This window comes from Choloepus didactylus, chromosome 16, assembly GCF_015220235.1.
Source record: "Choloepus didactylus isolate mChoDid1 chromosome 16, mChoDid1.pri, whole genome shotgun sequence".
Taxonomy (NCBI): Eukaryota; Metazoa; Chordata; class Mammalia; order Pilosa; family Megalonychidae; genus Choloepus; species Choloepus didactylus.
In genome coordinates, this window is record NC_051322.1 from 21233135 (window position 1) to 21248552 (window position 15418).

Genomic DNA, 15418 nt, shown 5'->3' on the forward strand with positions numbered 1-15418 from the left:
GAGAGCTAATTCTGGGAAGAGGACCCCCCAGAGAGGACCTACCCAAGTCAATTTTTCCCAGTTGAAACAGGTCCAGGGCCCACAAAGGGAGATTAGATCAGTTCCAAAGTGCCCTGGTGAAGAGGTCCAGAAAGATGCCAGTCTTCTCTGTGATGTCTCCCTGATTCTGTGCTTTCCTGTCCTACCCAGCAGATGGCACTCTTCAGCCCACTGTTCCCCACAGTCCTAAGGTGGCACTGGGCCTTTAATTCTCAGCCGACTCCACCCCTGCTAGGTGGGTGGTTGAGACAGAGGTTGCCAGCTAAGTTTGGTTGAAACTGTTACTCAGATCTCAGACCCTGGAATCTGAAGTTTCAAATCAACAGCCACAAACTGCTGGGTCTTGTCATGCCCCCTTCTCTTGGGGGTGAACTGCCCTTCTGCACTCTGTTCCCCAGCCCCAAGAAGTTACAGTGTATTTCAATCAGCCCCACTCCCACCCGACAGGTGCTGGTTGAGAAAGAAGCTGTTAGCCGCTTTTGGCTGGAGCAGCTTGAAACTGTTGCTTGGATCCTAGAGCCTGGAATCTGAATTCTCTTCAACAACAGCCGCAAACTGCGCTTGGCCTTGCCCTCCCCTTTTCTTGGGGGAGAGTTACCCCTCAGCAACCTGTCCCCTGCCACCCTGAGAAGTTATTGTGTCTCTCAGTCAGTCCGGCTTCCTCCCCATCAAGGGAAGTCCTGAAATGGAGGCCACCAGCTACTTCCTGTCCTCGTGTATTCTAGCCATTTGTATTTCCTCATTGGAAAAGCGTGTATTTTAATTGGGTTGTTTGTCTTTTATTGTTGAGTTGTCAGGATTCTGGATATTAAACCCTTATCGGATTATGTGGTTTCCAAATATTTTCTCCCATTGAGTAGGCTGCCTTTTCAGTTTTTTGACAAAGTCCTTTGGAGCACAAAAGTCCTCAGGCTTTTTTTTTTTTTTTTTTTTGACAATTCACTGTATGTCTTATTTACAGTTTGTGCACTGTCTTAATGTGAATGGGACTACTTCTCTACTTGAGCCATTGTTAACCAAAGCAAAATAACCTAAGTAATACAGAGTATTAACATACAGCATAAAGATACAAAAACAGATATTCTGATTCTAGTTAGAAATGTAATTATGATGTTACATTTTTAAAAGTCCACAATTATGTTTAGGAAAACATACAAATATAGATCACTGATTTGAATGAAATGCATAAATTTGTAGCAAAGCTTTGTTGTTTAAAAAAAAAAAACAAAAAATTACCAAAGAATGTACAAATTTAACATTTATTCCACCTTTGTGTCATATTCCTGTATCCTTTACCAATGATACATGAAGGAAGAAACAAAATCAAAGCAAAATGAATAACTGAAATCAGAATCACTAATGTCATCAAGTAGGGAAACAAAATCTAGCAGCCATCAGCAAAAGTACAGCAAAGACAATGCTGTCAAAAGAAACAAAATTGCGAGAAAACTGTATGCATCATATTCTTTCAAACCAGCCAAATATGCTCCTGCACACAATGGAACATAAACAGAATTTTTTGTTTTCGCTTTAAGGGACAGAAATACCAGTTCTTTTTTGAATGTTGTGATGGGTAAATGTATTTGTAATGGTAATTCTACTAAGCTATTACAGAGTGAGCCAGGAATACATTTATGGATTCTGGGGACGACGTGTACTGTAATTCTTTGATTGGGATAGTGGATACACTGGCCAAAATAAAAAATAATAATATATGAACACAGAAGTATAGGACAAAGGCGAATGAGACTTCTTTTATATCACAGTAACATTTAGATGGAAATTAATCACAGTCCACTCTGCTTTTGAAGAGGCTTTGGTTCAGCTCCCAAATCTTGACTGCTTGATGCAGTCTCCTGTGAGAATACTAAGAAGGGGTCTTAAAAAACAAACCTATTTTTAGTGGTGGAGCTGCTCTTAGTAGCTGTGTCTGCATGGGACTGATAACCGGTCGCCATCTATGGAGGAAGTCCTAATATTTCCTTGTATACCCTCCCTATATGTGTAACAGCATCTTTGTTCTCACATGCAGTAGTCCAAATTGCTATCTTATCACCTATGTTAACAATGGCTCCACATACATCATCACTGTAGTCATCAAAAGATTCTCCAATAAGGCACAGCAGGGTCTCTAGCCAAAAGTGATTGAGGTCACTTCATCTCTGCTGTTTGTTTAATGTAAGTAGCCATCCTCCTCCTCATTTGTTTTTTTTGTTTTGTTTTGTTTTTTCTCCTCCTCACGTAGGCTCAATACCATCCTTGAAGAGTGAGTAGTCACAACCAAGCATTAAATTACTAGACAACTGGATACGGTTGTACAGAACCCAAAAATCTTCAACAGTATCAAATTTAGACATCAGTCAAAGGTTTGCTTGCCCAGTTTTTGTCATTTTTAAAAACCCAGAGTGCCCATGTGTTCTGTAGTGGATGTTGAATATAGTGTTCTGGGTTTGCAACTTCCTGATTAGATTCTGTTTTCTCTTCTGTAGGTGGGGGATTAGGAGTAGAAGTGGTTTCTGGTTCCACAGTTGCCATCTTAGACTGATCTGAAAAGTCTTCAATTTTAACGAAGTCCATTTATCGATTTTTTTCTTTCATTGCTTGTGCTTTGGGTATAAAGTCTAAGAAATCCCTGCCTACCACAAGATATTGAAGATGCTTCTCTACATTTTCTTCTAGGAGTTTTATGGTCCTGGCTCTTACATTTAGGTTTCTTTGATCCATTTTGAGTTAATTTTTGTATAAGGTGTGAGATAGGGGTTCCCTTTCTTTCTTTTTAATAGGAATATCCAGTTCTCCCAGAACCATTTGTTAAAGAGACTATTCTGTCCTAGTTGAGTAGACTTGGCAGCCTTGTCAAAAATCAATTCCCCACAGATGTGAGGGCCTATTTTTGAACTTTCAATTCAATTCCATTGATCAATATGTACCTATCTTTATGCCAGTACCATGCTGTTTTGACCATTGGACCTTTGTAGTATGCTTTAATATCAGGAAATGCAAGTCCTCCAACTTTGTTCTTCTTTTTCAGGATGGTTTTCGATGTTTGGGGCCCCTTCCAAAAAAGTCTTAATTTATTAAAATTATATTTTATATATAATTGGCTTTTTCATTTCTTAAAAGAAGTCAGTTGGAATCTTGATTGGGATTGTGTTGATTCTTTAAATCAATTTGGACAGAACTGACATCTTAAAGATATTTAGTCTTCCAATCCATGAACATGGACTGGCCTCCCATTTATTTAAGTCTTCATTGATTTCTTTTAGCAGTGTTTTGTAATTTTCTGAATATAGGTCCTTTATATCCTTGGTTAAGTTTGTTCCTAGAAATTTGATTCTTTTAGTTGCTATTGTATATGAAATTTTTTTCTTGATTTATCCTCAGATGGCTCATTACTAGTGTACAGAAACATTAATGATTTTTTGCGTGTTGATCATGTAATCTGCCACTTTGCTGAACATGTTTATTAGCTGTAGTAGCTTTGTTGTAGATTTTTGGGGGATTTATTAATATAGTGTAAATAATTAAAGTTTTACTTTTTCCTCTCCGATTTGGATGCCTTTTATTTCTTTTTCTTGTCTACTTGCTGTACCTAGAACTTCTAGCACATTGTTCAATAACAATGGTGACAGTGGTTATCCTTTTCTTGTTCCCAATCTTGGAAAACCTTCATCTTTCACCATTGAGTATAATGTTAGCTATGGGCTTTTCATATATGCCCTCTATCATGTTGAGGAAGTTTTCTTATATTCCTAGCTTTTGAAGTGTTTTTATAAAGAAAGGATGCTGGGTTTTGTCATATGCCTTTTCTGCATCAATTGAGATGATCATGTGCTTTTCCCCCTTTGATTTGTTAATATGGTGTATTACATTAATTTATTTTCTTGTGTTGAACCACCCTTGCCTACCTGGAATAAAATCTACTTGATCATGGCGTATAATTCTTTTAATATTCTTTTGGATTCGATTTGCAAGTACTTTGTTGAGGATTTTTGCATCTATATTAATTAGAGATACTGACTTGTAAATTTCTTTTCTGGTAGTATCTTTATCTGGTTTTGGTATTGAGGTGATGCTGGCTTTATAGAGTGAGTTAGGTAGTGTACCCTCTTCAATTTTTTGGAAGAGTTTGAGCAGGATTGGTTTTAATTTTTCTTGCTTGGTAGAATTCACCTTTGAAGCCATCTGGTCCTGGGCTTTTCTTTGTTGGTAGGTATTTGATGACTAATTCAATCTCTACTTGTACTTGGTTTTGTTGAGTTCTTCTATTTCTTCAAAAATCAGGGTAGGCTGTTCATATATGTTCCTATGAAATTGTGCATTTCATCTAAGTTTTCTAATTTGTTGGCACACAGTCGTTCATAGTATCCTCTTGTGATCTCTTTCATTTCTGTGTGGTGAGTAGCAATGTACCCCTTCTCATTTCTCATTTTATATATTTGCATCTTCTCTCTTTTTATCTTTGTCAGCCTAGCTAAGGGTTTGTCAATTTTATTGATCTTCTCAAAGAACCAACTTTTAGTTTTGTTGTTTCTATTTTTTTTAATTATTAATTTCATTTATTTCTGCTCTAATCTTTGTTACTTCTCTCCTTCTTCTCTTTTAATGTAGGCATTTTAGGGCAGTGAATTTCCTTCTCAGAACTGCTTTTGCTGCATCCCAGAAGTTTTGAACATGTTGTGTCTTGTTTTCATTTATCTTGGTATATTTATTATTTCTCTTGCAGTTTCTTCTTTGACCCACTGATTGTTTAAGAGCATTTTGTTTAACCTCCATATATTTGCGAATTTTCCAGTTCTCTGGCAGTTATTGTTTTCCAGCTTCATTCCATTATGATCAGAGAAAGTGCTTTGTATAATTCCAATCTTTTTAAGTTTATTGAGATTTGTTTTCTTATGCAACAGGTGGACTATCATGGAGAATAATCCATGAGCACTTGAGAGGAATGTATGTCCTGCTCTTTGTGGTGCAATGTTTGGTCTAGTTCATTTAGCATATTCATGTTCTCTGTTTCCTTTTTGATCCTTTGTCTAGATGTTCTCTCTATTGATGAGAGTGGTGTATTGAAGTCTCCAACTATTCTTGTAGAGACAACTATTACTCCCTTCTGTGTTGCCAGTGTTTGCTTCATGTATTTTGGGGCACCCAGGTTATGTACATAAATGTTTATGATTGTTATTTCTTCTTGGAGGATTGCCCCTTTTATTAATACATAATGTCCTTCTTTGTCTTTTTTAACATGCTTGCATTTAAAGTCTATTTTGTCTGACATTGGTATAGCTACCCAAGCTCTTTTTTGGTTACTGTTTGCATGGAATATCTTTTTCCGCCATTTCACTTTCAACCTATTTGTATCCTTAGGTCTAAAATGAGTTTTTTGTAGACAGCATATAGGTGGATCATATTTTTTTATCCACTTTGCCAATCCATGTCTTTGATTGGATTGCTATCCATTAACAGTCAGTGTCATTACTGTGAAGGCAGTATTTACTTCAACCATTTTATCCTTTGGCTTTTATATGCCATATATATATATATATATATATATATATATATATATATATATATATATTTTTTTTTTTTTTTTTTTTAATCTCACTTTTTACCCTTTTGGTTACCCTTACTGATAATCTTCATTTCTGCATTCTCCTCCAAGCCACTCTCTCCTGTCTTTTCCTTTGGCCTGCAGGATTTTCTTTTTTATTTCTTGAAGGTAAGGTCTCTTGGTAATGAACTCGCTCAGTTTCTACTTATCTGTGAATATTTTAAACTCTCCTTCATTTTGTTTGCCCCACAGTTCCTGCTTTATTTTCATTTGCTCACACATGCCTTTATAAAAAATCACACAGACTCAGAAAATACCCAAACATCAGGAGTTAGAAGGCTATAAAGCAAGGGACTCAACAGGATGAAAGACTATCCTAGGCTCCAGAACAAAACAATGCCATCAACTATTGAAAATTTCTTTGTTCAAAACCAAAGGTATTTTGTTTTTAATAGGATTTGTTTTTTGTTTTTATTTTTTTAAGTTTTAAAAAAAAGGGAGAAAGGTTTAGGGGCAAGAGCTAAGTGTCTTGTGCTGCCTGAGGCAGGGCCCAGCTTTGCCTCCTGGAAGGGCCTTTTTGCAAGCTGCAGGGGCCAGCATTCCCGAGCCTCCGTGCTCAACTCCTCCCCTCCAACCCACTCTGCCTTGAGACTACAGAGCATGCAGGATGTGGTCAAATTTGGTGACAAACTCCTGTCACTTTCCCAAGATGAGCTTCTCATTCTCAATGTACATATCTTTCTTGAGCTTGCCTGCCACCAGCTGCTTAGCTTCCACCGCTGCCTTCAGCACCAGCTCCTTTTGACCTGGGAATCCAGCTTCTGCGTTTTGCTCACTTTGTTGCAGAGATCCAAGCTCTCTGTCTTTAGCCTGGACTGCAGCAGTACAGTCTCCCTGGTCAAGGCCTTGTGTTCAAACTCCGGGCTCTTCTTCCCATGGTTGAGAGTGGAGATGTTCCGGGACTGCTTGTGCCTATTGACGGGCTCTTCAAAGTGACAGTAGAGAACTATTCTCCTGTTGACCAGGGTCAAGACCTGCTCTGTGATGCAGGCCACCTTCATCCTGGCTTCAGTGGCCAGATCCTTTGTGATGAAAAAGTCCAGCCTGAGGTAGATGATGACATTGAAAAACAGAGTGTAGAAAGCAGCCACCTCTAACGGGCTCCTGTGACATGAGGACCTTGCTGAATGTGTAGTGGACCACGGTGTCCTGGATGTGCTTTTCCACCATGCGTTTCTTGTAGGCAATAATCACTGGCCGGCCAAATGTATCCAGGTAGGTGTAGTGCAGCTTGTCTGGGGCACAGCCAATCTCTTAGGGACTGTCATCTTAGATGTTTCTGGCTCCTTCAGGCAAGATGATCTTCACTGTCAGAGAATCTATTACTTGTTCATCAAACATGTGGTCACAAACCTCATCTTCAGGGTTACTGGTCACCCAAACTATAGAGGTACACATAGATTGGGAGGTTGTTGCCAGTGATGTAATGGGTCTTCCATTTACCAAAGAGAGGGAAGTGAGGCTGGATTTCCATCTCCAAGGAGTCATCCAAAATGAAGAGGTGGCTGGTGAAAACAATGCCAATCTCCCCCTGATAGTAAACATCCTTGGACAGTGGCAGGAAGGATGGTCTTAAAAGACTGAATGGAGGATATTCCACCATCTGGCCCCCGTGTGCTTCAAGTCCACGTTCTCTTCCATGGCAATATTACTCCAGTGAGAGACCTTGATGACTCGACTCATGCTGGTGATGATCAGGAGAGGGCTACTGTTCTCATAAAGCACTTTAAAAATATCCTGACTATAGGCAGGGATGTCTTTGAAAGGCCCATAATCCAGGAGGTCCTCGGAGCACGTGGGGTTCCCCAGCTTGGTGTCGCTCTCCTCATTTCTGGAGGCAACCTTCACACACATGGTTTTTGTCTTCATTGGCTAGGGAGAGTAGAAGTAGTGGTTCCACTCAAACACCACAAACTGTTTCTCTGATTGGGTCATCTGGGTTGGGTACGGCTGTAATACGTGGCTATAGACTGTTTCCACAGTGACTGGGGATCTTGGTCCCAGTTTCCTGAGCAGAGAGGAGCTTGACTGTGAAGAATTTCCCACTTTTACACTTAATTTTGATTTATTGTACTTCCAGATTGTTCCCTTCTTCGTCTTCACCTTTCCACTGAATGCTGAGGTGTGCAAGCCGGGTTTCAAGCTTGGGTGCCACAGCCAGCAGGAAGGAGGTATCACAGGACATGGAGCCACCATTGGGTGCACCAGGACCGCCTTGGCCATCACCTTTGCCAGGTGGCTGCTCAGGTCCGCCATGTGCTTCACATCCTCATTGACCAGCTGCCTCTGAGGAAGTGCTGCCCGGCACTGGGGCTCAGGCCCAGAGCAGCAGGAGCAGGCAGGTGATGGGTCCTCCAAGACCCAGATCCAAGCTGAGTTGCGGGTCGGACCCAGCACCACTGCTGTCCCACCTCCCATCACCTTGCAACCACTCTCCCTTGTTTTTGAAGTACAGTTTTGCCAGATACAGAGTTCTTGGTTGACAGTTTTCCCCTTTTGGTATCTTAAATACATCATACTACTGCCTTCTTGCATACATGGTTTCTGATAAGAAATTGGCATTTAGTCTCGTTGAGTGTGCTTCGTGTGTGATGGATCTCTTTTGTGTTGCTGCTTTCAGAGTTCTCTATCTTTGGCAATTGACAGTCTGATTAGTATGTCTTGAAGTTGGTCTAGTTGAATTCATTTTGTTTTGAGTACATTGCACTTCTTGAATATTTATGTCTTTCATAGGAGTTGGGAAGTTTTTGGCCATCATTTCCTCAGATATTCTTTCTGTCCCTTATCCCTTCTCTCCTTCTGGGACACCTATGACTCATATGTTTGTGCACTTTGTGCTGTCCTGCAGTTCCCTGAATCCCTGCTCAATTTTTTCTTCTTTTTTCTCTCTCTTCTTTTGATTGATTTTGGGTGTCCTGTCTTCTAGCTCATTGATCCTATTTTGCCTGTTCAAATCTGCTGTTTTATGCCTCTAACGTATTTTTAACATCATCTATTTTAACATCGTCTGTTGATGTATTTTACATCATCTATTCATGCCTGTCTAAGTTCTGTTATTTTTCTTTGCATACTTTCAAACTCTTCTTTATGCTTACCCAGTGTGTCTTTCTTCGACTGTATTTTCTTTATCTCCCTGAATTGACTGAAAGATTTGTTTGAACATCTTTAATCAATTGTTCCAGATTCTGTATCTCCTCCAAATTTTTAATTTGTACCTCTGACTGGGCCTTATCTTCCTGTTTCTTAGTGTGCCAGTTTGAATGTATTATGTCCCCCAAAACACTATTATCTTTGATTCACTCCTGTGTGGGCAGGCGTATTGGTGTTGATTAGATTGTAATTCTTTGAGTATTTCCATGGAGATGTGACCCACCCAACTGTAGGTGATAACTCTGATTAGATAATTTCCATGGAGGTGTGGCCCTGCCCATTCAGCATGGCCCTTGATTAGTTTACTAGAGCACTAGATAAGCTCAGACAGGAGCAAGCTTGCCACAGCCAAGAGGGACACTTTGAAGAACACACAGGAGCTAAGAGGGGAGCTGCAGCTTACAGAGACATTTTGGAGATGGTCTTTGAAAGCAGACTTTTGATCTGGAGAAGCTGAGAGAGGACAAAAACCCCAAGAGCAACTAAGAGTGACATTTTTGAGGAGCTGCAGCCTAGAGAGGAACATCCTGGGAGGAAGCCATTTTGAAAACAGAACCATGGAGCAGTTGCCAGCCACGTGCCTTCCCAGCTAACAGAGGTTTTCCAGATGCCATTGGCCATCCTCCAGTGAAGGCACCTGATTGTTGATGCCTTACCTTAGACACTTTATGGCCTTAAGACTGTAACTTTGTGACCAAATAAGCCCCCTTTATAAAAGCCAATCCATTTCTGGTGCTTTGTGAAAAGGCAGCATTGGCAAACTGGGACACTTAGTATGGCTTGTAATTATTTGCCGATATCTGAGCCTCTGATTATCTTGAAGAGATTATTCTGAAGGTTGGTTTCTCTCTCGTCTAGAATTTTGTTGTTGATTCAGTTTGTGTTAAGACTCTTCTTTGACACTTGGTTCATCGTATTTATCAGCTAAAACAGGGCCAAGGACCCATGCTAGGGTCACAGACCAGTCCCAAAGGGCTCTGGGGAGAGGGTCAGGAAAGACACCAAAAAGCTTTTTTATTTCAGCTTCCCAAGGCTATGCTTTCCTGGCCTGCCCAGCAGATAGCACTCTTTGGCAACCTATTCCTTGTATCCCTAAGAAGACAGGGTAATTTTATCCTTTTGGAAGCTCTGTCTCTGATGTGGCTCAAAACAATAGCATGATGGCACCTGTCTGGGTCAGGGTAAAGCAGCAGGACCTAGCAGTCTAAACTTGCTGGCCAATAGCTGGATTCGTACTGGTCTGTGTCCCCGTCTGTTCTAGGGGAGGAGGCCTTCTGTGGTTCTCTTACTCCACAGCAGCTACTAGCAGGGACCAGGTCTACCCGCAGCAGTCATGTGAGTTACTCACCACAGTTTTTCACCACAGTTTCTCAGTCTCTTCATCCTACTCTTCCCTGGATGCTGTGTGTGCAATATTCCCCTGGTCTCCAGAGCTGGAACTGTTGTTTCAGACAGTTTCTGCCTGTCCACTAGCTGTTTTTGGAAGAGAAGTGAGCCCTGCAACTCCCTATTCTGCCATCTTCCTGGAAGTTCCTTTCCTTATTTACTTAAAATCAGGGCGTCATTGGCTAAGGGACCTCTCCCTCTCTGGGCTTCCTTATAACCCCTCTCTCCTGGACTCTTCCTACCTCTTCAGCCACTTCTTGTCACACTCCTTCATGGACCTCTCCTCCACTCACTCTTTCAATGGTGATGTTCCCCAAGGTTCTATCTTCTTTACTTTTGGGAAACCAGGAAGCTATTGGAGATAAATTCTCTAGTCAGATACTTTCAGACATGTTCTAAGTGGTTCTGCTGACTGAACCTAACAGCTTAGCACATCAAAGTGTTATTTGGAAAGGGAGAAGGCATAATATGTTGAACATCAGGCATCCATAACTCCCTAGAAGTTCCACCACTTCCTTGGATCTTATAAGGATCCTGTGATCTAAATTTTCCACCTCTAGGATTTCAGTCTGCGAGGAAATCTAGAAATGACTGAGATACCCTCCTCATGAAAAGAACATAGTAAGAGGTCATCTGTGAAGTAACAGATTTAAGAGTTTCTTTGAATAAAATTCAAAACTACAGAGGAGGATAGTTCCCAGGTGATCCAACTTATTTTACTTTCTTAACAGTGAAGAGCCTTCCTGATGACTTCTAACTCAGCAGCCTACTTCATCCCTGAAGCCAGAGGTCAAATAACAAGTAAGTACTGTGTGTAAACTACAACTTTCTACATATGTGTAAGGGAGATCTTTTCTGGGCCTTTTCTCAATTTAAAAATTGTTTCACAACAATTTATTCATTTAGCTATTATTGGAAAATAAAGCACAACATTTCAAGTATAAAATGCCAAAAAAATTATCTTTTAATGGTGTTTTTCACTTTTGTTTCCCATGTTGATTTGAAAAGGTATCTGGCCTACATCTAATGCATGAAGTGGGACGACAGAGACTAAAATATCACATCTTAAAGATTATTTGTTAAATGTGAGTGTGAATCACAGGCTCCCTTCAGGCCTTTAATCCACTACTGAGCTCCAATCAACTGCTCTTAGCATCACCAGGTAAGAGCTTTAAATAGCAGCCTGATTCTGTTATGAACTGTTTTTTCTTTATTGAGAAGGCAAAGCCAGTCTATCTGGCTTTAAATCCTCTGACCTAATCAAGAGGGCTCATGAGGAGGAAGAACGTATGCACAGCCACAATAGATTAGCTGGATGCTGCCAAGGGTATCAGGCATGTCACAGTGAGATGGAAAAATCACAGAAGTTTCCAGTAACCTTCAGGGGAGGGAGTGACTTGGATGCCTCTGTACCAAGGCCCTGGCCAGGAAAGGTAAACAAAAAATCTACTTGAGATTTTAAAGGGAATGAAAGTTGCAAAGGAATATGACAATGGATGGTTGCATGATTTTTCTAAACACAAATACCTAGTAAAAATTCTGCAGTATGGAAGAAGCTAAAAGCCTGTAGAGAAATCATTAAACTCAAAAAGTGGCACATGGTGGAGAGTGTCTGGGTGATGATGGAAGCCCAGAAGGAACCCTACCACAGAAGGCCCCAGGAGCATGAGGAAGAAACATCCCATTCCCATCCTGGCACAGAACTGGTACAGAGGCAAGATCAAGTGAAAAGGGGCTTCTGTTCTTTTATATTATACAGAGGCTTTGTGTGGCTAAAACCAAGGGCTTCAAGGGGAAGTAAGTGTTCATGTCACAGGATATGTCTGCAGTGGTGTAGGGAGGCAGATAAAAAATTCAGAGAAAATATGAGTAGAGTTCATGGCCAAAGATTATGGGGAGGAACTCAAGGGGACTGGGAGGGTAAAAAATAAATATATGAATTCCAACTATTCAGATTCAATTGATCTTGAGGAAGAAATGGTAAAATTCCATTTGATTAAAACCAAGCATCCGATAAACCTGACACTGTCTTGACCATTAATAGAGATGTTAGCATCAGTTTGGTGGGGGAAATGGCACCGAAGAGTGGCACAGTGTATTTCTGGTTTCTTTCCTCTCCTGCAGTCTGAAAATGACTGCATGATGAGGAGGAACATATAAACAATCAAGCAGCCTAATCACATTTCCTTAACTGACTGGTGCAGATGTCTGGGTCTCAGTGGTCTCTCAACCCTGGCTGCACATCAGTCACCGGGTGAGGTTTTTAAAGGTGCAGATGCCCAGGCCTTCCTTGGCAATTTAAAAACTCACATATTTTGCTTAGGAAGGTCAGACTTCCTCTGCTTCACAATACATGTGCTCAGCTTTGATGAGGACAGTCACAGGTTGTTTCTAGTTTAAAGCCGACAATCTGATTGGTGGAACTTGTGTGTTTGATGCACAGTCTTGAAGCTGTTGATCATTTGCAAGAGATCGACACATTGTCAAAAGAGAAAGGGGAAGTAGAGGGCTAAAGCCTGTGGGTCAGGAAATCAGAGTTTCTACCACTGACCTCTTTAAAACCCTGAAACTTTTCCTCCCATAGTAGAAACAACAGTTTTCATGGAAACCATAGCAAACACCACAGAACTTGCCTCCTCCTGGTAACACAACCAGGCCTCGGTGGACTGAAACATGGGCTGTCTGTCCCTACACCAGGTGGCTACTTGAATCCTTGCATTTTTTTTCTATTTTTTATACTTTCCCTTTTCCATTTCATTGGGAATTACTTATTTGGTCAGTGTCCACCATACACTTTCTACTTTGCTTCTCTGCTGTCGTGAAGTGGAAAAACAGTCATGTAACCACACGAGGAATTTGTCACTGAATGTAGAAAGGCTCCCAGAAAGAGGATCTTCCTGAACCATAAGCAATTTGGATGTTGTGATGCAGACTGTCTACTCAAATATGGTCCTGGATCTTGATGTGTTCCAGACACTGAGGCTGCAACTGAGACCCCCAGATGGAGACCTTAGATCCAGCAATAATTCACATCTTCTCCATTTTATAAGGACCAGTAGCATCCAAGAGGCCAAATGCAGTCAAGCTTTCTAACTAGCCATAATTAAACGGCACTGGCTGGGGCATGGTATGGTTCTCAGGTGTCTTTGTAAAGTTTATTTCCAAATGTTAGACATGTTCAATGAATTACAAGAAAGCTGTCGAACCCCAGGAAGATATCAAAATAATGATAAATGAAGTTTTGACCCAATGTTTTAAAATTCCATTTTTAGATAAGGGAAGAAAGATGTATTTTTCTCAAGAAAACAGTTTATTAAAGGACACAAGAATGGTATTTTTAGAAAGTATTCTTTGAATTTTTTCCTTTTACTTTGCTAATTTCAATAGGATGAGGTTGTTTATTGTTGCAATAGCCTATTTTAGAGAGAAAGGATGAGGCAACAAGCCACCTCCCAGGAATCATCCCTGCTGGTCTTTACCAAATCAGGAGCTCACTCCAGGTAAGTAACTGTACAGATGTGTAAGGTGATACAGGTTCACACTGAAAAGGAAACCTAAGTAACAATGGGTAACATTTATTGTGTGCCTATTGCATAATGTCAAGCACTCTGGGAATTATCTACTTATTACAACCCAATGAAGTTAAGTGCTGTGCTCATCCTCCACTTGAGACTGGCCACACTGGTGGTCAAGTGACTTTTAGGAATTCAAAATTATTAGATCAGAATTGGAGAAACCTGTAATATGAGGTAATTTTGTATGTTTTGGCTGAAAGGATGTCAATATTGGATTGTTCCCTGGAAAAAGAACATTTTTGTAAAACTGAAGAGTATTTTAAAACATGACTAACTGCTTTGCTAAGCAAAGGACATGGTATGGCTGGACACCTGCAGTGCTGGCATCCCTGGGACTGGTTAGACATGCAGAATCTGAGGTTCCACTTCAGCCCTTTGGAATCAGAATTTGCATTTTAATGACATAAGTATAGGTGATCCCTAAGAACCTTAAAGTTTGAGAAGAACTGCTCTAACCTGCCTAGAACATTCCCTTCTCAGGGCCTGTAAAGCTCTTCCCTTAGATTTTGTGCCTCACAGCCTCTCATTTGTTTTTACCTCTGCCTGTGTCATCTCCACAGAGAGGCCTTCCCTAATCTCCACACAAAAAGCAGTATCCTGTTCTCCCTCTGCTTTCCTTATTTTTCTTCATGGCAGTGTTTGCTACCAGAAATCATATATTTGCTTATTATCTATTCTTCCAAGTATACTTTAAGCTCTATCAGGGCTGGAACACTGGCTGGAAATCTAAGTGCTTGACAAATATCTTTAACAAAAGATTATGCTGTATGCATGTAAGGTACAGACAGATCCCTGGGAAACAGAGAAACTGAGGAAAGCAGATGAAACATCTTTCAAAGGCCTGATATCCCCAGAAATGACATTATAATGTAAGCTCAGAATTATATTACTACTACTACACTGTGTGCACTATGCGTTGTCCCCACCATCAATGGCCTGCCTGCTTCCTGAAGTGGTAGCAGATCCTCCTCCTCTGTGCAGTGACTAATGGGGTAAGCAGATTCAAATCACAGTCCACAAAAGAAAACACTCTTTATTGACGAAACATTTATTTGGACAAGACAAACATCTCCATACTCTTTCCTTTAATACAGAAAGTAGAACATTTCAAATATGTTAAATTTTTCTCTTTTTCAATCTGGTCCCAGGAACTGCTTCTCATTTTAAGATTCACGTTTTAGTAACACATATGCACCCATTACAGCCAAAAGAGCATACTGTAAAAAAGACACAATGGAAAATTACTGTGAGGTTTGGAAATAAATTTAGTCTATAAATGAATACAGATGAAGCCTAGGCAATACTCAACTGAGGACAAAACCAAAAGTTGACCTCTTCCCCAGGCTTTGTTATACAAATTAGCTATTCAATGCCACATAATGGGCAAGAACCTAAAAATACATTGATGGGCTAGGATCACTCGATAACACAGCTAACGTATTGCTGTGTAGATTTCCTATTTGTTTGAAAATTATCATAAAAAAACAAAATATATAGATGCTGTTTTAGGACATGGTATGAATGCTCTACTTAAAAAAGGAAATATATACACAGACATACACATAAATTCTTACCTTGAATTTTGGATAGTCATTCATTATTATGGTTACCATACCAACATATGGTAAAAACCTAGGTTAGGGGATAAAAAGCAAAAAATATA

The 15418-nt window shown here is 40.3% G+C and overlaps 1 protein-coding gene and 2 pseudogenes across 1 annotated transcript in view; all 3 read right to left on the reverse strand.

The window, feature by feature from the left end:
* Positions 1 to 1919: 1919 nt before the first annotated feature.
* LOC119511246 lies at positions 1920 to 2574 on the reverse strand (annotated as a pseudogene).
* Positions 2575 to 6235: 3661 nt separating this feature from the next.
* On the reverse strand, positions 6236 to 13408 carry LOC119511700 (annotated as a pseudogene).
* Positions 13409 to 14782: 1374 nt separating this feature from the next.
* SEC11C (SEC11 homolog C, signal peptidase complex subunit) overlaps positions 14783 to 15418 on the reverse strand; it is a 61710-nt gene continuing 61074 nt past the window's right edge. Inside the window, exons 5-6 of the mRNA XM_037806101.1 lie at positions 15330 to 15387; positions 14783 to 14972 (exon numbers count right to left, since the gene is read on the reverse strand). Coding sequence (XP_037662029.1) covers positions 14919 to 14972; positions 15330 to 15387 — 112 coding nt within the window. The 3' untranslated portion in view covers positions 14783 to 14918. The remainder of the gene's footprint in view (positions 14973 to 15329; positions 15388 to 15418) is intronic.